At 39.8% G+C, this 23299-nt stretch overlaps 1 protein-coding gene across 4 annotated transcripts in view; it reads left to right on the top strand.

The window, feature by feature from the left end:
- itga7 (integrin, alpha 7) overlaps positions 1-21376 on the top strand; it is a 34819-nt gene extending 13443 nt beyond the window's left edge. The window contains exons 2-26 of one of the 4 annotated variants that reach the window (XR_014593794.1): positions 1832-1959; positions 2417-2496; positions 2734-2989; positions 4114-4245; positions 9260-9467; positions 9981-10177; positions 10410-10498; positions 10587-10714; positions 10827-10922; positions 11103-11164; positions 11409-11578; positions 11954-12103; positions 12721-12836; positions 13384-13570; positions 13659-13733; positions 13940-14019; positions 14516-14593; positions 15041-15143; positions 15345-15560; positions 15918-16034; positions 16181-16294; positions 17115-17213; positions 17465-17590; positions 17972-18134; positions 19569-19706. Coding sequence is in view for 3 of the 4 variants with exons in the window: in XM_083939874.1 (XP_083796000.1) it covers positions 1832-1959; positions 2417-2496; positions 2734-2989; positions 4114-4245; positions 9260-9467; positions 9981-10177; positions 10410-10498; positions 10587-10714; positions 10827-10922; positions 11103-11164; positions 11409-11578; positions 11954-12103; positions 12721-12836; positions 13384-13570; positions 13659-13733; positions 13940-14019; positions 14516-14593; positions 15041-15143; positions 15345-15560; positions 15918-16034; positions 16181-16294; positions 17115-17213; positions 17465-17590; positions 19569-19724 (3163 nt within the window). In the remaining variant the exon portion in view is untranslated. Of the gene's footprint in view, positions 1-1831; positions 1960-2416; positions 2497-2733; positions 2990-4113; positions 4246-4980; positions 5089-9259; positions 9468-9980; positions 10178-10409; positions 10499-10586; positions 10715-10826; positions 10923-11102; positions 11165-11408; positions 11579-11953; positions 12104-12720; positions 12837-13383; positions 13571-13658; positions 13734-13939; positions 14020-14515; positions 14594-15040; positions 15144-15344; positions 15561-15917; positions 16035-16180; positions 16295-17114; positions 17214-17464; positions 17591-17971; positions 18341-19568 lie in introns of those variants that run through there. The other 3 variants (XM_083939875.1, XM_083939874.1, XM_083939873.1) reach the window with 3 other exon arrangements.
- The last annotated feature ends 1923 nt before the right edge of the window (positions 21377-23299 follow it).

The raw sequence follows: 23299 nt of genomic DNA, 5'->3' as shown, positions 1-23299 counted from the left end.
TCTCTCCCTTTCTCTTCACCCTCTTCACCTCAGACTTCAACTGTTGAGTCCTGCTACCTTCAGAAGTTTTTTGATGACTCATTACTAGTTGGCTGCATCGGAATGGGGTATGAAAGTGAATACAGGACGGTTTTTGGCAACTTTGTCACTTTGAGTGAGCTGAATCATCTGCGGCCCACGCAGATGATTCAACATGACTAAAACATAGGAGCTCGTAGTGGATCTGAGGAGGGGGAAAACACCAGTGACCCCTGTCATCATATAGGGGGTCTCTGTGGACCCTGTAGAGGAGTATAAGTACCTGGGGGTGTACTTCAATAATAAGTTGAACTGGACTAGAAATGTTGAGGCTGTCTACACAAAAGGCCAAAGTCGACTCTTCTTCCTGAGGAGGCTGAGGTCCTTTAACATCTGCCGGACAATGCTGAGGATGTTTTATGAGTCTGTTGTGGCCAGTGCGATCTTCTTCGCTGTCACATGCTGGAGCAGTTGGCTGAAGGTCACAGACACCAACAGACTGAACAAACTAATCAGGAGGGCCGCTGATGTCGTGGGGGAGGAGCTGGACACCCTGACAACCGTGGCAGAGAGGAGGATGCTGTCCAGGCTCCGGTGTATCCTGGACAATGTCTCCCACCCTCCCTACGACACAATCGCCCAGCAGAAGAGCACCTTCAGCAGAAAACTCCTTGCAACCGAATGCACCACAGGAAATCTTTCCTGCCTGTGGTCATTAAACTATACAACACATTCCTAGGAGAGTCAACCTCTCTCTTTAATATGGACTCAATAAAACAATCTGTTCTTTGCACATTTTTACAGTACTTTTGATGTGTATATATTACTATTGTAAATTTTGTATTTTTTATATATATAGTTATATATATTAACTGTATATATATATATATATATATATATATATATATATATATATATATATATATATATATATTGCTGTATATTTCTGTTTTTCCAAATATATGTTATCTGTATAATGTTGTTGTTGTTAAATATGTTGTTTGTATAGCTGGATTTAGCAACAAAAATAATTTTCCCCCTGGGATTATTGAAGTATTACTGATTCTGATGCTGAAGGTATGATATGATATGAGGAGGGCTGTTGATGGGAACCTTTTAAACAGGCATCCCAGCTGGTTGTTTCTCATACATCATCGTTATAATTATAGGTGAGCAGCAGAGACATTGTGACCGCTATTGTTGTGGCCTCCAGTTTAAGGTTGATCGCTCTCACTTTTTTTTAACCTTAGAATCTGCTCTTTATTCTCTCTCCTCCACCTCTGTTTCCCCACGTCTCGCTTCTATGCCTATGCCATGGCTGGCGGTGTTGGGTGGAATGTGGCTCAACGCTCAGTTTTTAAATAGCATCCTAGCCTGAATCGGCCGCTCCTAATAAGGCAGAGGGCAGTGACACTGGCCCCAAAATATCAGCAACCACCTCACTGAGAATAAAACTTTTCCTTGCCTTGATAGTGACAATCTGCTAGCACAGACAAGTTACAGACACAGTAATACACAAAGACTCCACAACCTGTTTTGGATCAGTTTAAAGTCGAGAAAACATGTGTAACTGTATGTTGTTTCAACAGGATTGGAATAGTTTGTGCTGCAGGTGTTTTAACTTTACAGTAGTGGTGGCTTAGGTCAGCTGAGGCTAAAGTGTGAAATTAGCCACCACTCATACATGAAATAACAACGTTAATGATAGCTTTTAAGTCTAAACTGTCTCGTCAAGTTTGACACATGCTACAATAAAATCAATATTTTATTATATCTATAAAAATTAAAGGTTCTTTATGTGACGTTTCTTCAGGATCCTCGTGGGGGCACCGCAGGCGGCGGGGCAGGGCCTGTTGAGGGGCAGCCGGCCAGGAGCATTGTTCAAGTGTCCAATCACACCTGAGGAGTACGACTGTGAGAGGGTGGATATTGATGGAGAAGGTGAGTGAAGTAGAGCTGAAACAATTAGTAAGTGAAATGATTAGCAATTTGTACAAATGTTTGACCTTTCATCATCCAAATGATTAATCAATTAATTGAAAAAATAATCAGCAGATGAGAATGTTTGTTTTTTATAAAGAGAAAAGAGAGAGTTTTTTTTAGGTTATTTTTAGGTATTTAGGTATTTAGACATATATCAACAGGCCTAAAAACCTAAATAAATACCAAAACAGTAAAGGGTATAAAAAAAAAGAAAATAATTTATTTTTAATTAAATACAAACTTTTTACCAGCCTTCAACTTCAATAAACATGGAGTTAAACATTCACTATGAGCTGATTAGAGTTGAATTGAAGCTGAATAACAGAGTGCTGTTTGCTTACCTTGGCTCGGATCCTAATTGGTTTACAATATGGAAACAGCTATGATTGCCATTTCCTTCTGTGTTTTCCCTCAGTGAGCCTCGGCAGAGAGAGCAAAGACAACCAGTGGCTGGGAGTCACTGTCAGGAGTCAGGGGATCGGAGGGAAGGTGGTGGTAAGTGAAACCCACATCCTGAAAAGGCATCAATGCAGGAAGTTCATTCTTTCTTGAGTTTAAAAATAAAAATGTTGTTCTGCTTCTGACACAATGACTTGTGAACATAGAAGGTACATTTTCACATGTGTTTAATCTGTTCAGTAGTTTTAACTCATTTTTCAGAATGAGTCAACAGTAACAACACAGTAAATCATAATAACTGATACCTTAATGCCATTTCCTGTCTGTCACCAGACCTGCGCTCACCTGTATGAACTCAGGCAACGTGTGAATCAATCTTCAGAGACTCGTGACCCTATTGGACGCTGCTATGTCCTGAGTGAGGATCTGACAGAGCGAGACGACCTGGACGGCGGGGAGTGGAAGTTCTGTGAGGGCCGGCCGCAGGGACATGAGCAATTTGGCTTCTGTCAGCAGGGACTGTCCGTCAGTTTCACCCCAGACAACAACTTCATCCTGTTTGGGGCTCCGGGAACTTACAACTGGAAAGGTAAGGTGTCTGATTGACCTGCAGAGGGCCAAAAACAAGACTGTTTCTATTTACGTGTCAGGTTTGTTTGTATTCATTACCTCCCTTTTGCCCTCATGAGTTCTACACCAATACAATGAACAAAATATTAACTTTTGGGGAGTTTAGGGAGGATGTTCATTACTGAGTACTGGGATATATATATATATATATATATATATATATATATATATATATATATATATACATATATATACAAACAACAAATAAATACTGTAGCAACTAATGTGAGATATAAAACCAATCCATGTAAAACAGCACTATTGACAGGAAAATACTGTTAGGGATTAAAAAAAATCCAATTGATTTATAAACTAATCTAGTGATTGGATTATGCAGAGCAGTGGCATGCAATTAATGAATGAAAGCACTGAGATTTATCTGGTGCAGTAATCAGTTACTCGATTGATTTATTTTGTCTGCCACATGAGATCAATGCTCATGTCGTGATCTTAATTTATACAGTTCACTTTCTAAAACATTAATATATAAGATTACATTTCGTCTGGTAGATACAGTTGATTTATCTGATTTTACTGAATGTTATTTCATTAAGTGGAGAACCATACAGAACATGTACGTGGATGGATAGATAAGTGTGTGTGCTTGTGTGTGTGTGTGCGTGCGTGTGAGTGTGTGTGTGTGTGTGTGTGCGTGCGTGCGTGGGTGTGTGTGTGTTTGTGTGTGTCGTCCCAAATTTACAACACAAATTCTGAAATACAAATAAAGGACCTGCTTATAGCTGACAAAATGTTTTAAGTAAATTGTTAATGGTAGTGAGGCTGTTTCAGAAACATCTTGGAAAACAACGAAAGTTAAACAAAAGTTTAATTTGCATTGTCTTCGCAAAGTTGTAGTTTGATTGCATATTTCCTGTTATCAAAAATCTGATATATTTCTGATGTATGCTGAATTCTTATTAGATGAACTGTTAAAACAGTATATATGATCTATAGTATGTAGTGTATAAGTAATACAGATTTGGGACATGCCTTGTGTGGATGTATGCAACAAGAAATACTTGTTTTTTCACTCTGCTGTGTGTGCATGTTGCTTTGCTGTGCCCTCACCTGTTTCCATTCCAGGTGAGATGCGCGTACAGCTCCTAAACCAGACTCTGCTTGACCTCGGTTTCTATGACGACGGGCCCTATGAGGTGGCAGATCAGAAACAACTTAATGCCCAGCTCATCCCTCTGCCTTACCACAGTTACCTGGGTAGGATTCGCCCTCCCTGCTCACTGCTGCCTGCGCACAGGAGAGAAAGAGAGGGCCGGTGGAGGATGACGACACCAGGGCTCAGACTGTACTCCGACATGGCTGCCAAAACCACAGGAGCTAGTAACAGTAGCAGCTGCCAAACTGCCTCTAACTGGTCATTCCCTGTGAATTATTTCTGGATGAGCCTATCTGTGTGTGACTCACAGAGCCCTGAATATGTCTCCACCTCAATTCTTTCCCATGTGAATATGGGTGAACATTTGAAAAATGTCCAGAGCTTATTGTGGCCTGCCATGAATTGTTATGATGCCAGTTTGGCCTTCCTCCCTTTCTTGAGAAAACAGCGGAAATATTTCCCCCCCAAAATAAACCCAACAACAATGACGTTATCCCTATTCCATCCGCCACCCTCTTTTAAAAACAAAGTACAGCAAAACATGTCAAGACTTTTAAGAGGGTGGTGTACAACCAGTCAGGGTAAAGTCTGAGCCTCAAACGTCATCTCTCCACAACGTACCCAGTGGTTCTGCAGGACCGCTGTGGCACAACAAAGACAAAACACCAATCAATCACAGCCTATCTCACCTGCACCTCCCTCTCCCCCTTTTTCCTCTCTTTTCACTCTTTTTCCCCCTCACCATTTCACCACCCCATCACTCCCTTCCTTCACTCGTCCCTCTGTCTCGATTCTCTTTCTTGTTTTGTCTTCTTTTTTCCCGTCTTGGGCCATAGGGCTCTTGTTCATGGCTAGCCCCATTGAAGATGCACTGCTGTACAAAACTCTGGAGCCCTCCAGCCGGCCCACACCGTTTGAGGATGTAGCTCATAATAGCTACTTAGGTTTGTAGGCGTGAGGTGTTTTTGTTTGGACCGAACTGGGCTTGTAGTGGAAGTAGTCCCACCCTCCTCCGTTTTTTGTCTTAATCCTTTGTAATATTTCCAGATAAATTAAGTGTGTTATCTGTGTACTATGTGGGGCCATAACACCTGTACTGTTATAAAGAGACAGCCATCCAAAACTAAAACAATTACATTACAACTTTACATTTAATTTAATTTAATTTAATTTAATTTAATTTAATTTAATTTAATTTAATTTAATTTAATTTAATTTAATTTAATTTAATTTTATTTTATTTTATTTTTTGGTATGATTATTTTCCATAATGGTAACAAGGTGGTTGTCTCTTTGAGTAGCAGCAGGGTGTTTTTCTGTTCTGTCTGTAGATATATGTCGTCTGTAGTGTGTTGAGTCAGTCTGCATGCGTGTGTTGGTACATAGCTTTCCAGGTGGTGGTGGTTTTCTTGTTAGTTGTCATAGTTTTACTAAGCTGTTTTACAGATTAAAATGTTTAACTAACAAACACGGCAGAGTCTTCAAGCATGCTAGCGGCTCTGTGAGACTGTAGGCTACTTAGGCACAGTGATGAGTTAAATGCTAACATCAGCATGCTAATACGCTCACAATGCTAACATACTGATGTTTAGCAAATGTAATCAAAGATGCTCTACAATGACAGATGATGGATGTATAAAGAGAACTGGATACAGCATTCGAGGCGAGGCCCAGTTCATTCCCATGAAAGTTGGTCAGTGGCGCATTGAGCCAAAATGTTCAACTGCCGTGCCTGAAAATACGATTGGCCCTGCTTCTGCACTATTGGGCCCATAGAGCAGGAGCACTTATCTTACATGAGCTGGGTCAGCTACTTTTGGTTTGAGACTCCGCTAACTTTAATGGGGATTACATTATTTAATTGTGCGGCTCATCTAGACTTTTGAAATGTTATTAGACCAAATAGATTAAATTCTGATGTAAAAACAAATCATTTTGTGGGGGCTGTGAGGCAAAAAAAAAATGTATCCATTGATATAAAGATGTCAGTCAATGGGAAAAAGTGCTTTTGGGCTCCATCGCAGTACATGACCGATTTGGAAGTTGTAATTCAACTGTTTGGCCTCTATGTTGAATTGGCTTCAGATCTCGGTGCACTTAGGGCCTGGCGCCAATGGTACATTTCCTTTTTCTATAGCATAATGTATTTATATTTCCTTACATATTTACACGGATAAAGAATGTGACAGAATCTGTAACTAAAAAACTCCCATCGGAGTAAATACGCTCATAAATGCAGCGTCTCCTTTCTGAACCTTCTTTCATGTAATGTTTACCGTGTTCACCATCTGATTTAAGGGTGTTTGTTTATGCTCTATAAAATATATTTTAAAAAGTAGGGCTGAGGATAATGGGGATGTTATTAGTTTTGTACGTATTGGACACATTCAAATCTTTAACTAATGTTTGCGCTTGAGGAAAAATCAGGAGCTCACCAAAGTCAATATGATTTATTCTCTGGGGACCATGGATGTCTGTACGAAATTTCATGGTGATCCACCCAACAGTTGTTGAGATATTTCAGTTTGGACCAAAGTGGTGGAGTAAAGTTTGTTTTTGTTATGAATCTCTTGGTATTAGTGTCTATGACGACTTATCATCTGCTTAACACAACCTGGTTGTTGTTATTATTCATTATTACTTTTCACTAAGTGTGTGAATTTGCCATAATTCTCTTTATTCACATATCTCCAAGCCTGCTTATCCTCCCATTCCTCACATTGAGCCGTCTCCTTGACAACACTAATTCCCACATGACCTTTCAACCTTCATTTATAACTCACATGCTTCCATTGATCCTAACCAGATGATATGCCACAGCTTTGCATGTTTACTTGATGAAACTGAGAGAGACAGTGTTGTAGCTATTTCTGATTATTGTCTCTCTGAACTATCATTAAATCCAAAATGTTAAAGGACTTCAGTTGTTTCATATGGTTACCTACATCAATTACATTACAAAGAGTTACTGAATAAAAGCATATATAATATTTTACCTCCAAATGAAACCCAGCCAGAGAAAATAATATAAACTAGAAACTCTTAGCAGGGTGTTTGGTCAAAGCCAGGTTTTCTTGAGGCTCGATTCTGCATCTAAGTGAAAAAAAAACATTCAAACGGTGAAAAAAGTTTTCATTAAAAAAAAAGAAATGTGAGATTACATATATTGCTCGAGCCAAAAACAAATATCTATCTTTTATTTATCTTGAAATGTAAAAGGGAAAATTAAGGTATAAAGAGTTTCAATATGACAAAAACATTTCTTTGAATTATATCAAGCTATTGCTACTGTGCTACATGAGACAAATGTATAGTAAAGGAAGAACATACCAATAAAATGTTGAATGGAATATATGATAAATTTGATATCATTATTAATGCAGATAGCTGAAAATACATGGTAATTAAAGCTGCACATTGGTTAAGTGAGGATGCATCTCCCACACAAATATTGAACATTAAAGTAAGTGTATGACAAGAACAAAAATCCCTTAGGCTTTAATTGATGTTATAAGTTTGGAAAAAACAGCACCTACTTATTTCAAATAATATATTAGACCATATAAAACTACTCCATAGGTGACTTGGCTGGGAACCGAAGGGTCGCTGGTTCAAGTCCCTGTGTGGACCATATATGGAGCGTGGACTGGTGGCTGGAGAGGTGCCAGTTCGTCTCCTGGGCACAGCCGAGGTGCTGTTGAGCAAGGCAACATGTATACCCTTCCACCAAGTTTGATGAAAATCGGGCCAGTAGTTTTTTTAATAATCCTGCTGACAAGCAAACAAACATACAAGCAAATCAAAAACATAACCTCCTTAACAGCGGTAATGAGGTGAAACGAAACAGCGAGGTTCAAGATTCAGCTTATTGTCACAAAACAATACAACAAAACAATAAACCTCTATTGCAGCCCCCTCCATGCTGCACACAAAAAAATTCATAAAGACACAAAATGAACAAAGTAGATATAAAAAGCAGCCCTGAGTGATGGAATAACAGTATACACATATACATATAGAAAAAAAGTAAAAGCATGTGTGATGTGATAGTGCAAAGACACAACCATTGTTGCAGGAGCCCTGTAAAAAACCTTTTGCTGCCTTAAGCTTTCATTCCCCATTTAGTTTTATAGAGACGACCTTGTAGCAAGCCTGTGTGTTAAAAGCCACCCGGTGTGGAAAAAAGTGGCACTTGTCCCCGTCCGTTGGCTTTTTAATGTTGCATTCCTCACCTGCTACCCTGGAGCTGCTCACTGTTTGTCTCTGTTGTGTCTCTCCCTGAATGTTTACTCAGGACTAACAGATGCCCCCACCCCCTCATGTCCTAATTATTTCACACCCTCCCTTCTGCATGTTTTAAAGCCAGTGAAGCAAATGCATGTGGTTGCTTCTGTTCAGGTGAAATATTTCTTAAGGTGTGCTATTTTTCACAGCTTGATAATAAAATTTCAACACACATCTCGTCATGAAGTAAACAAACACACATTTCCCCCTTCCACTCGTTCACTCATTTGCCTTACCTGATTTATATGCAAGCACACATTCCTTTACACACACACACACACACACACACACACACACACACACACACACACACACACACACACACACACACACACACACACACACACACACACACACACACACACACACACACACACACACACACACACACACACACACACACATGCATGCAGACATAACCTTCCACACAAAAGAGGGGTTGCTTCAGGTTATAAATCTGATTAACGTCCACCAACTATGTTTACATCTTGCATTTACTTGAGGCAACAGATACAGAGCAGCAGCATCATGGATCTCAGCAGTCATTAAGTGAAGCTCTGTACATCTCCTTCTGTTAACGTCACAACAGGCCTTTTCTGCTCTTACCAGTGCACGCACAACCATTTGCCGGCCTACAGCAGTCTTAAAACACATGCACACAGGACATTTACACCCATCATGAGTTTGGCATAAAATCAATAGTCACTTAAGGCACACATTTCATTAGTAAGAAGATGAGTAGAACATGCTGCACAGAGGAGATGAGCCTCTGAGCCCCACAGTCAATACTAACCCCTGACCCTTTCCTCCATCTTGGCTTCTGCCTTCCAGGGTTTTCTGTAGACTCGGCCATGGGGATAATGAGCCTCAGGGAGCTGACCTTCGTGGCAGGTGCCCCTCGGGCCAATCACACGGGGGCAGTGGTGCTGCTGAGGAAGGACAACGTGTACCGGCTGGTGCCACAGCACATCTTCTGGGGGGAAGAGCTGGCGTCTTCATTTGGGTACTCGGTAGCTACGACGGATCTGAACAGGGACGGGTAAGGAAATGTTGGATGAAGAGTCAGGCTGGATGATCATGATTGAATAGATAAGACTGGCCATCGGTGGAAGAAGTATACAAGTATTTTCAGCAAAATAAACTTATGTGTGTCCTCTTTAGGCAAAATTGGCCCTGTATTTTTCTGTATCACTGGATAATTATAATTTTATTAATTGATATACATGTTTCATATGTAATATCTGAAAAGTTACCATAGCTGTCAAATAAATGTAGTGGGGTGCATGGGTGCAAAGCACATTTGCCTCTGAAATGTAGCAAAACAGAAGTATAAAGTATCATAAGGAGGTGAAATACAAGTACCTCAAAATTGTACTTAAGTCCAGTGAGTTAATGTACTTGCATTCTATCACTCGGGCTAAAAGTGAATAAGACGTGGTATGTTTAAAAATAAAGAAAAAGCTGGATAAGATTTTCTAAGGGCTCCAAAAATTAAATTCAACACTTTATGAAATGGTATTATTCATTTTTAATTCTCTGTCTCTGTTCCTAGCTGGACAGATCTGATTGTTGGAGCTCCTAATTTCTTTGACCGTAAAGCAGAGATTGGTGGAGCCGTATATGTGTATCTAAACCCCTTCGGTCACTGGGACGATCAGGCTCGGCCCATCCGTCTCAATGGGACCTATGACTCCATGTTTGGAATGACAGTCAGCAACATAGGAGATCTGGACCAGGACGGATATGGAGGTGGGAACAATGTTGTTGTTTTTTCACACAGTTCATCATCAGTTTCACTTATAATGCAATAATGTACTGTTATATACTGCTTAAAAATAGTTATGGTTTTAAATATAGTTAACATTCATGAAGTTTTACTTTCACTTTCATCCAACACTATTGAGCAGTAACTAAATTATTTTAGAAACAACTTAATGGGGTGTGAGTAAAAAAGTTTTCAATCATTTCCATATCTGTTCAGATATTGCTGTGGGCGCACCGTTTGATGGAGACGGCAAAGTTTTCATCTACAGGGGCTCAAATGCTGGAATTGAAACAAAACCTGCTCAGGTGTGTTTCATACAACAGAAAAAAAATTCACTGAATAGGCCAAAAGAAATTAAGAATAAGATTTGATCAGTGTTTCTCATCCCATCAGGTGCTGGATGGTCGTGACTTTGATGTGAGACGTTTTGGATACTCCATCTCAGGCGGTTTAGATATTGATAATAACCACTATCCAGATCTTGCAGTGGGTTCTCTTAATGACTCAGTGGTTCTCTTCAGGTGAGAAAAGATTGATTTAACCCAAATGAGGCCCAGTATTTAATTCATATTGCTAGATCAAATCTTAGAAGAAAGAAAATAATACACATACACCTCTTTGTATGTCCCCAAGGTCTCGTCCAGTCATACATGTGATCAGAGAAATATCCATTGACCCTCAGTACATTGATCTGGAGCAGCACAACTGCAACGGCAGAGAAGGAGTCTGGTAAGAACTGATGTGATAAACAGTGCAGGATCAGTGAACCCAACCAAGATTTAAAAGACAAACAAACAGTTGCTAATGTATTTTTCTTTTGAAAATAATGTATACTCTTAATCCTTCATACTGTTGTAAAAACCATAACACAGTTAATGACTTTCACTCTCCACGTCTGCCTTTTTTTAGCGTGGAGGTCAAGGCCTGCTTCACCTTCACAGCCCACCCAGAACACTACTCACCACACATTAGTAAGTCACACCTCGCTTTTCAAGACCATGTTTGTTCTTCTCTCATGTGGGACAGGAGTCATTTCTATTTACAGTGGAAAGTAACTGTATCCGTTAGACTTTATTTTGATTCAATCACAGCTGTGTATCCACTCAGATGGGGGTTTCATATAAGTTCGTCCCCCATGAACTCTTTAAGTGGACTAACATTTTTCAATCCCCCTGTCTCTCTTCATGCATCGCCCCCGATTTTATTCCCTCCAAGCCCTGTTGGTGCACTTTGAAGCTGACACCGAGCGCAGGAAGTTGGGCCTCCCGCACCGTGTTAACTTCCTGGGCCGCAGTTCTCTGGAGCCGGAGTATACGCAGACAGAAGATGTGGAGCTGCATCGGCAGCGTCACCCTGTGTGCACCACTGCTACCTTCCAGCTCCATGTCAGTAACTTATAACTGATTTATTGTAATTTTAAATTAACTGTGTTTTCCAGTTTGAGGCACTTGTAAACAATATTGTGTGGATTTCGGGCTTGTTATTTGTTTTTTTATTTTACTCTAGTAGCAAAAATAGATGGAAATAACAAACTGCCTAATCATAGGAAAGGTGCCGTGTTTTCTTTTGACAATCTACCTTATGTATTTAGTTTCAGTTCATTGTGCAGTTTACTTGTGCAGTTTACTTTTCATTCAGTATTTTGACATATACAAGTCAAAATGCTGCAAAGATCCAAAATCTCGACACTAGAAACTCTTTAACCAAATGTTTTGTTTTCAATTTATTTTTATTTTTTTTTATAATATTTGTCCATGCAGGAAAACATCCGTGACAAACTACGTCCCATCTCATTGGCAATAAGCCACACCATCAAGGCTGTGCCACCACGCAGACACTCAGGTGCCAAGAGGCTGGAGAAGCTGGCGCCCGTACTGAGTGTTTCTCCCTCAAATACGCTGCACTCTGAGGTCTGTAACAAAAACGAAGCTGAAGTATTTTATGGTCAGGATTACTTTGAATTGGCTGCACTTACCGGCCGATTACTGTAGTAATTTAAGTCTTCCCATCAACAGTTTTTTCTGAGGTTATTCAGGCTTGTTAAAGCTAAACATTTTACATGTAAAACATATGTGCTGAAAATTAAATTTATGTTAACAACATAAACATGCAGAAATAGATTTGTTTAGTAGAAATATGGTGATTCGAAACTGGTGTTAACCCTGCACTGATTCGTTTTAATTCTGTTTTTCTACCTTGAACCCCAAATATCTGCTGCTTTTTAAGCATTTTGATAATGATGTAGAAGTGTTTTCCAACTCGGCCTGTAACAAATAGTTATTGATTATTTGATTAATTGTTTAATCTAGGAAGTTTTAGAAAAAGTGGGGGAAAATAATGCATGTGACAGTGTCCCAAAACACAAGGTGACACCTTCAAACATCTTGTTTTGTTTGACTCACAGTCCAAAATCACCTTACTATCATAGAGGATGAAGACACACAGAAAAAATGCACAGTTGAGAAGCTGGAACCTGTGAAGTTTTGGCATTTTTGCTTATAAAATGCGTCTTGTTTACCCTCTGAAGGTGAACTTCCTGCGAGAAGGATGTGGCAGTGACAGAATCTGCCAGAGCAACCTGAAGCTCAACTACCAGTTTGGAACACGACCCCTGACCTCCGACCTCTTCACCCCTCTGCCAAAGTTAGTGATGTCAAGTGTTGCCTCAGAGACTGTTGCCTAGCAACCTAAACCCCACAAATGATTATATGTATATGGTGGTAATAATATGTATATGCAAATGTTTATTTTGTCTCAAGTTATCATGATAATATAATGGCTGTTTTACTGTTAGTATGCTTCCCACTTCATTCTTAATTTCATGTTTTTTCACTGTGTCTTCTGGTACCGATGATTATAAGGCATGTGCATATAAGTTGATACTGAAAGCTTTAATTCATGACCCCGGATAAGCGGTTGAAGATGAGATGAGATGAGATGATGAATTGGTTTGTAGGACTAGGTTTTGCAATCCTGAAGAACAAGCATTAGTTGGCCTGGCTATCCTGACAGAGGCCAAATGTTTATAACTCATTAAAAACGATAGAGTTTTTCAATTTCTAACAAATATATTATTATTTAGCTTTCTATATAAATGTAAGAGTGTTCCTTGATGAACCAAGGAGCTGAAGTGTGTCAGAGTGATTTTACAATTCATAAACCATTTTTTATCTAACATCTCTTCATGTAGAGATGAGGATGATGTGCAGGTGTTCTCCCTGTCGGACCAGCGGTTGGTGGTGCTGGAGATCACCGTCACCAACATGCCCTCGGACCCTCTGCACCCTGAGGAGGACGGAGATGATGCCCACGCTGCTCAGCTGCTTATTTCCCTTCCAAACACTCTGTCATATACCGGCTCCAGGATTCCATCACAGGTAGAGGTGGATTCAAGGATGAGATACATGTATTTTTGGATTTCTATTCATTGCTGATAGTATTTTTTTATATCCTGACTGACTCTAGATGAGATGCCAAGCGAACCAGAATGGCTCCCAAGTTGAATGTGACCTGGGAAACCCTGTGAAACGAAATACCAAGGTACGGAAACAAAAGCTTAGAGGGCTGTCAGGATTAAAAAAATGCAAGTGTATATATCTTGGTTAATTGTGTATGCCTACATATCTTATGATATTTATTTCCTATGGTGTGAATAAAAATCAGCATAGTTTAAGCATTAAGTGTAATTATTTGACTTTTCTTCTTGACTTTTCTCTGAAATATCAGTTTATGTGTTGCTTTTTCAGCTAAAATTCTCCATTAACTTGAGCACATCAAGCATCACAATTGATACCACTGAGTTGACAGCAGATCTCTTATTGACAACGTAAGTCCTAAAGCAAAATTACATCATAATGGATACGCATCTAATGTCACATCAATCTTTGATTATTTAAGGCAAGAAAACTTTCTGAAATGTTAATCTTGAATATGCAAATGGGGTATTATTTTATTAAATGTATGCTAATTTGTATAAATTTCCTGAACGTTTCCTTTTGTTGTTATATTAGAGTCAGGGGTTTTTACAGAGGGAATTTTGGATATCTCATTTTATCACTTTATATAAACAGAAAAGAGTCTTTAAAAGAAAAATAGTCAGTGTAGTAAAATCAACACCTAAATGTGTATTTGAATGTTTTAATTCCACTAGTCTATAAGAAGATAAAGTAGCCCACATCTCAACATTGAACAGTGCATGAAAAAAATAAAAATAAATTGCCTGTAGTGTCTGGCCTTAAGTGAAGTTATTATTACTATTTTTTTTACTTGTTTAGCCCAAATAATCACTGATCACAGCGTTTTTTTTGTGGTTTTGTCTTCAGTATCAGTGAGCAGCCTGAACTGGAACCAGTCACAGCTTTCGCTAAAGTTGTGATAGAGCTCCCTCTGTCTGTCAGTGGGTGAGTAAAACCTTTTAGTTCCTCAGTCAAGGTTTAAAACTGTTAATGGCTTAGAAATGCTGCTTTATCTTAGGCTTGTTTACTTAAGCCTTTAGCTTGTTAAAATCATGTTATTCTGTATCCGCCTTTTCCAGCTCTTCAATGGCCCTATATTATGCATGATAAGGATATAGCGAGCATCATTTTATACACATTTTTGCCTTACATATATTTCATCTTTGGAAACTTTGGGAAATTGCAAAGATATTCAGATACATATAAAAAAGTTAAGTGGGACATAACAATGCATAAGTTTGACTAAAATAAATTCATGTTGTTCCCTCGCAGTTATAAGAGACATAATCCCAGGCATGCTTATGGTTTTAGGCAGTACAGCTACTGTGCCTCGTAAACAGATATATGCTGTGCAGCTGTTCCACTCACTGATGTGGTTGTGTTTTACTGTAGGCTTGCTCGTCCTCACCAGCTGTTCTTCAGTGGGACAGTGAAGGGAGAGAGTGCCATGACCAGTCTGGAGGACATCGGCAGCCCCGTGGATTTTGAGTTTGTGGTAAGGAACAAGTATATGCATGTGTGTGTGTGTGTGTGTGTGTGTGTGTGTGTGTGTGCGTGTGTGCGCGTGCGTGGGTGTGTGTGTGTGTGTGTGCAGGATTCCTGCATGTGTGATTGCCATGTGGACCTAGGTGAGCAGCCCCTGACACATGATGGCTAAAGGAAGATTTAATCTGTTTCTTATAAATGATTCCATCAGGTTTCTAATCCTGGCCAAGCTCTGCAGACGTTCGGCTCAGCCTTCCTCAACGTCATGTGGCCTTACGAGCTGGCCAATGAGAAATGGCTCCTGTATCCTGCCAGCTTGAAGTTTCAGGGTCACTCAGACACACAGTGCACCCCAATTGAGGCTTTGAATCCTCTGAAGCTACGCAGCTCATCGCCTGCAGAACTCCCACAGTCTGTCAGTCACACAGTAAGCAGAGCACAGCTCATTTTGACACCACAAATAAAGACGACACACTTAGTTTGCATCCACCTTTACAGCCACAGATGGTGCGGTTGATTAATGTTTTTTTGGCCTGAAAGGTTCCTAAAAGTATCTCAGTGGCAGCCATGTTAAGAGTTTAGATGGGAATTATGGATCCTATATGAGATCCATTCAATTGAGCGGCTCAACTTTCTTTTTCATATGCTGTTTTTAAGAGGTACAGGTTTTTATTTCAACATGTACACATTGACAGTTTAATGTTGTTTGTAATGCACAAATCAACCCTTTCTAGAGACTTCTATTTTACTAGTTTTGCCAAAATGAATGTGTCACTTCCATCAGGTGGGACGAACGCGCCGCTCCCACCCCGAGGAGGACGGTCAAGTGATGCCAAAGGGGAAGATGGGACGAACCACCCCAGCTGTGGCAGCTTCGGAGAGACGCAAGTCACTCAAACTGGTAAAAGGGACAGGAAAATATAGATGCACAAATGGAAAGATTCCGACTTTTCTTTTCACTACATTACTCGTTATAGTTGCTTACATGTTTCCTCAGTTCAACTGAAAAAATCCCAGAGTGCTCAGCTCTCATTTCTTTCTCTCCAGGATTGTCTCTTGGGGTCAGCACGCTGTATCTTGTTTCAGTGTCCCCTCCACAGTTTTTCTGGTCAGGCTGTCCTCAAGATCCATGCCAGGCTGTGGAACAGCAGCTTTATAGAGGTAAAAAAACAAAAAGTAAAACCCTGTCATCATTACATCAGCACTTCATTGCACATTACTCTCCATCTCAGCTTCAGTCCAACTGTTACAGCTGCTGCCTGCACCCACATTGATCTTATGCTCATTGCAGCAAATGCATTTACATAATTATTTACAGAAGCTTTGATGGTAAGGCATGAGCAAACTGTGAATACAGCTGTCAGCTTTGACCACTGAGTCACCTGCAGCTGCCCGTTTAATATATAGAGAGCCAAGTCTTGTTAGTCTTGGAGAGCCAAGACTAACAATAAATATACAAACATGGTGTTTGCTCTTAACTCGGACATCCAATAAGTGTTTTTAGATGGCATTTTTTAAAACTAATTTCCACATTAATCAAAAAGAACATATTAATTACTTTATTTCCCAAAAAATACGTATTTTATGTGGGTCTTATTTTCATAGTTTCAGCCATTGCTCCTTTTATATGTTATTAGATGAGCGATGGCCCACCTACAAAAATCAAACCACGTTTTGGAAGAAAATAATTTCTATTTAAGTATGAAGGTATGCTTTCAGGTTTTATATGATGTGATGGGTTTGTCCAAAAGGTATGATGACATTTTTTTGTCTGGTATAATAATTAATATATGTCTCAGAGTGCAGTGTGAGATTTAGATTTGTGCAATGTATCTAAAAAGGTATGTATATTTCAAAAAGACTTTGAAGGATCTGTATCTGAATTAACAAAGGACAGTGTTACTCTGAACAGTTTATGTATATAATTCATTAGCTATTAAATACAAGTTTTCATTATGGTTCCTCTTTTTCTGTGTGTCAGGAGTTTGCAGCAGTAAGTGCTCTGGAGCTGCTGGTCAGAGCCAACATCACTGTGAAGTCCAGCATCAAACACCTGCTCCTCAAGGATGCTGCTGCACAGGTACTCATCATATAAACTGGCAGCATCTTTAACACATCCATACCAGCAGTATCTCCAATCTGTACATTTCTTAACTCTTTTTAAACACTCATTAACTCATTATTATTACACATTATCCTTACAGGCAACTGTGACTGAGGCCTGACTAGTTGATTGATTAGACCGCTCTAAAGTTTAGATCTCCCTCAGTGTTTTATCTCCTTCCCTTCTTTTCATTTTGCATTTTGATTGCATCCTCCTTTCCTCTGCAGGTTCCAGTGATGATCTATCCTGAGCCAGGTCTTACTGACCAGTACTCGATCCCCTGGTGGATCGTCCTGATAGCTGCCCTGGCAGGCATCCTGCTACTGACTCTACTTGTCTGCATACTGTGGAAGGTAACACAAACACACACAGAACACCTAAGTTTAACTGCATTTGTAAACTTCAATAGCAACTAGTCCAATGACCTATAAATACGAGTTCCTTGTAGTTTAATTGACTTCATCGCTGTCACCTCTCTTGCCGTTTCTCTGGCATTTTCTCATTACTTTCCATGGTAGTCCAGTTATTTCTATACGCGTTGTTCTTTTCTGTTCTATAATCATTTTGTTCTTCCCAGCTCACTCTCATCTGTTCCTTTCCTCTTTTGTTTGCCCTGTGTGTCATCCCTTTTGTTTTGTCTCCTCTCACTTCCATCTGGGGACTAAAATCCCCTTTCTATATAATTTCCCGTCGTATTCCCTGTTTTGCTCTCCCTTTGGTGATCTGTTGCCCAGTTTGGGTTCTTCAAACGCAGTGAGCGGCGCCGGCACTATGAGACGGAGTACTACCGTGCCCATTTGGGGGTCCAACCCTCGGAGGCGGAGAAGCAGGCATCAGAACTATAATATAAAATATTTAATTCTGGCCTGCTTTCCCCTCCGCCTCTCCCTCCAAGCGGTAAAAATACTCACCCACAATGGCTTTGCTCCTCACTGCAGTCTGGTTGGGCTGGTGGTGTTCATTACAGTGTGACATATTACCACATTTTGGCACATTCATAACAAAAACAGAGATGTTTTATTGTAGTTGTGGGATGGTGGGTAATAGACCCTTTGTTAAGCCTCGCCCCTTAGTTACTGTTGCTACGCTTTGCAAACATTCTGTTCTCATGACAACTGCCACTGGCAGGTTTTATCAGCTATAGCTAGCTAGTTAAGCCAAACTTAGGTTGAAAATACTGTCTCTGGCTGAGTTTTTAATGTCTTAAAACAAGAATCTTGTAAAAGCTTTTGAGTCTATATGTGAATGGCCCATTATAATAAAAAAAGCACTGAGGGCTGTGCTGACTGAGGCTGAGGCTAAAGCTGTACAACCCAGGCAAAAAGCCAGTATCCTCACCTGTAAATATCTAGAAGACATTTGAATTAACACTACAGCATTGTTTTTGTATCCCAGTCTATAGCTAATTAGAGAATAATTATGTGTAATGAGGAAAACACAAGATTAAACTCTGACATATCCCTGATTGCCTGCTTCTCTTAGTATTCTTACTTTACCACCTGCCTACTTACTTACCTAGCTAGCTACATGCTTTGACAAATACTAGGATGACAACTGACCAGTGTGTTTGGCAAACATAATCAACTTTGGGTAATGTAAAGCTGCAGTTTAAAGTGCCACTGTTATTTAGCATTGTTTTGTCTTTTTTGTGCTTATTGAACACCATCCAGCCATCTCTCAGTCAGGGCTTTTCAGATGCCTGCTGTGCTGTGTGTTGTGCCTCTGCTGTGGACGTCACAGTTTAATCATCTACTTGTTCATTCTGGCACCAGTCAATGAAGACTCTTCATTTTTGTGATGTGCTCGCCATGCCCTTTTCAATCGATTAATACTTGCATCTCATGACCAACTGGCGTTTTCAGGTGCCAGAATAAACTTGTCACTAATGTCAATAGGTAGTTTTTGTTTACATTGATGTGTACATTTTTTTCATAATGGCAATGTGGCAGTGTGTTGGTGTGTTAATCAAGGACACTTAAGACTGATACTGAATTAAAAATGTGGAGCATGTGGATGTGATTTTTTGGTGGATGTGTGTTTATTCAAACATCACTGACCGCACAAGGGCATAAGCACTTTTTCTACTCATCTGTCAGTGTAGAACTAGAAGATACTACTTTAATGGAATGAATGAGATCACTTGGCATGATACTGGAAAGTAGACCGAAGATATAAGGGCAAACAAATGCAAATGATTTTCAATCGCCTTATTACATATGACATCAGTTAATTATTTGTCTTTATCCTACCTTCCTGCCTTTCCATTCCTGTCTCCCTTTCTTCCTCTATCTACACTCCTACCTACTCCTTTACTCTTTCATGTGCCAACAGTGTGGCTTCTTCCAACGGGCCCACTACAAAGACAAATTGCCTCAGTACCATGCAGTGAAGATTCCTCGCGAGGACCGGCCACAGTTCCAGACTGAGAAGTCAGGAATTGTCCATAAAAAGGAATGGGCCACGCACTGGAGCGACGGCACCTCATAAATGGCCTTGAAGGACCGACTGACTGAATTAATTGAAATCACCATGTGTGGCACTCCTGTCTATGCATTGGAACTAACAGACTTAAAAAAGTGCACATAGACTGAGATCATGACATCTTGTGCTCTCTGTACTGTGTCAGTACTTGCAGATTTGGTGGCCTGCTACACTGTGATCTATATACTCCCATGCTGCAGCCCGCTGATGGCTGGCCTTGCATAGTCTATTCATACTATGCTTCTGTATCAATGTGTTACAGTTAACACTGAAGGCCAACAACAATATTAGCACTAGTCTAGCTGCTCAATATGCTTCACAGCCTGCAGAAGGAGTGTCGATGCTCACATGGACTTCACTGTCTGTCATCAGGACAAAGGAGGACAGACAATCACAATACATGCATGAATGTAACATACAGTATAATCCTTGATGCATACAGACACACTGGACATTGTTGATGAAGAAGCCACTGCCCATGACAAAGACTACTTTTTGCCTTAACTACTGTAGGACTGACGATTTAAAAAATAAATAAATCATGTTTTGGGATTTTCTTTTAGCTAGCACTAGTAAACAATGGGGAAATGTCAGTTTGTATAATAGAAGTTAAATAATATGTTGCAGAACACTGAATGTGTTGTTGTCTGGGCTTTTGGATCACTCTGGAAATAAGTCCAACTGATGGTTTTTGTATACCTTTATTCAAGGAAAAGAAATGGCTTTTGTGTCGTTATCTTTTTCACTTTTGACAATATCAAATGTACTGTACATCGATAGTTCATTGCCTGAGTGAACTTGAACTAGAACAAAAAAAACAACAAACAGCCACGGCCATAGCACTGCAGTCACATGAAAACCAAACATGTAAGAAAAGACAGGCAATATTTACAATATGGTCTGTGCACTTTTAATGTTATCAATTTAAATTTCTGTACCAGTGTATAAAAGGATTATATGTGAAAACATGGTCTCAAATTAAAACCTATAATACTCTGAATGGTTGAATTAGATACATCATAATTATGAGGTTTTCAACAACAACACCTTTATTTTTTTTTTTTTACTGAGATATAAAACTATTTCACCAGGAGACATCACTACCTTTGTATTATTAGTTTTGAAACGTTCTAGTTGGATTATATTAACCTGCTTGTCGCACTTGATCCTGGTACTGTACTCCAATCACACCAGCCAGGGTAAAATAGTATGATCAGTTCAGTACTGACATTTCTAACTGCATACAAGTGCCTTATGGTGAAAGTTGCAGATTGTGAGCTACTGGTAAATAACACAAGGCAACTTGTCTGTCGGACACAAATAAGCATCCCTCCAACGTTTAACAAAATGAAGAAAGAAAAAAAGATTTATAGAAGAGCAGAACATGTCGGAAAGGAACCAGACAAACTTACTTTGGATCTCATTTGGGTCGATTAAGTGGCTGTAAAGCATCAAAAGTCAGCTTGTTTTGTTTAGGTATTGCTGGACAATCTTGTATTAACTGCATGAAGCTCCTTTTGCTGTTCTGACGCCCCTCCTTTTTTGTGTGACTCAGTGTTTTTATTTATTTTATGTTTGGCTGCACTGGTTTAACATTGTAAATATAATAAAAGGAAACAAACTAATCAGATAACGTATATTGTTTCATTGTCAGTACAATTATGGTACGTTTTAGGTAAGATTGACCAGTTCCTAGTTAACATGCAGTTCACTCGGAGAACACCAGATGAAGACAAAAGTCTGAAACTGAAATACCCCTCCGATACACAAAATTAATTAATACTGATATCTAATAGTTGCCATTATAAGTATGGACAAAATAATTACAAGATAATGAAACTTGTATGAAATAAATTTGCATTTATTTGTCATAGTCATAGAGTGTGGTCTATACCTAGTCTGTAAAGTGTCCAGAGATAACTTTTGTTATGATTTGGCACTGTAAATAAAATTGAATTGAATTTAAGTGTGTGTGTGTGTATGTGTATGTGTATGTGTGTGTGTGTGTGTGTGTGTGTGTGTGTGTGTGTGTGTGTGTGTGTGTGTGTGTGTGTGTGTGTGTGTGTGTGTGTGTGTGTGTGTGTGTGTGTGTGTGTGTGTGTGTGTGTGTGTGTGTGTGTGTGTGTGTGTATGTGTGTGTAACTAACACTGATAGCGGTTTTATACATAATAATAAAAATCATCATTAGGATAAGTCACGGGCCATGACCTCAGCCTGTCCTCTGGTTCAAACAAGAACGTAAAGGTCAGACATAAATAGCTCAAGGTCAGACAGACCTGAGCTTTAAAGGCTCAATTTCTGTTCTAAGTGGCTACTAGCAGGGAGGTCATAAAACTGGTCATGGTATTTTACTTTAGGCCCAGATAAATTCCCAGCAGCTACGCACAGCTGAACCAGCAGAAGGTGTGCGAGACAGATATTTAACAGAGTATTACAGCAGAGAAAAAAGAGACTGGATGTAAAAGGATTTAAGAATATGTGGTGAGGAAGGGAGAGAGGGACGCCACTCCGGGAGTTTCACCAAGATAATTGATTTAAAGTGTATGGCACACAGGTAAGTTCACTCATAAATGTTAAAAAGAAAGTACAATTTTATCATGTAATCTTTTTAAAAAGATTAACAAAATAATGAAATAAACCATACCAAGCATATGTGGCACAAACACTCTGAAGTAAACCTGCTCCCAAGACACGGCAGATGAGACAAGCGGGGACACCACCACCAGGAGCCACAAGCAGCAGCAGCAGCAGCAGGGCAAATCAGCGAGGCAAAGCAGCGAGGCAAAGCAGCGAGGCAAAGCAGCGTGGAAAAAAAACATCGGCAGACAAAACAGCAGCAACCCCCATAAGCTGGTTACAGTTAGTCCTAATCATGGGATAATACTGTTAGTGTTGCTAAATTACTGAGAAATGCTGGGGTGGCGTGCTAAGCTTATACACACATACCTGTTAATGACCAACTGGGGACATGCAGGAAGAACGAGAACTTGCTGAGCTTGGCTTTGAGGCCCTCACACTGAAGCTGCTTCAGCACCACCTTGAGTTTCCACAGATGCTGTTCAACAGTGGAGAAAAACACAACGATATCATCAAGGTATAACAATAAAGGATGACACTGCTGGTCACCGAAAATGCATTGCATCATCCTTTGAAAGGTGTTGGGTGCATTACAGAGCCCAAAAGACATTCTGTTCCACTAGAGAAACCATCGCTAAACCCTGTTCAGACCAAAGATTTGCCGCGAGTTAAAACTTTCAACTACTTGTAATGTGCAGGTCTGCAACATTCTGAAATCTGCCCGTTAAGACCAATGCGACGAGACGTGACAGTTTATCATCCCCCTAGCAACGACTCTCTGTACTTCCATTCTGACCTCCGACTTTTCAGGCTTTTTTTCGTAGCTGTATATAATTTGTAGCATTATCAAATATAAATTAGGACAGAGATAGTGAGATACTCACTACAGCTGCATTTATATAGAGATGAAACAGAGAAAATATCGTTTTATTTCTCTGATTCACTGCTTTGTTCTGGATTACTGCGCTCACTCTCCTTATTCATTGTATTGCTTGCTCGACCC

Source organism: Echiichthys vipera (assembly GCF_963691815.1).
Source record: "Echiichthys vipera genome assembly, chromosome: X".
Taxonomy (NCBI): Eukaryota; Metazoa; Chordata; class Actinopteri; order Perciformes; family Trachinidae; genus Echiichthys; species Echiichthys vipera.
Note: the sequence above shows the minus strand (reverse complement) of the source record. Positions and strands in the feature narration are given on the sequence as shown.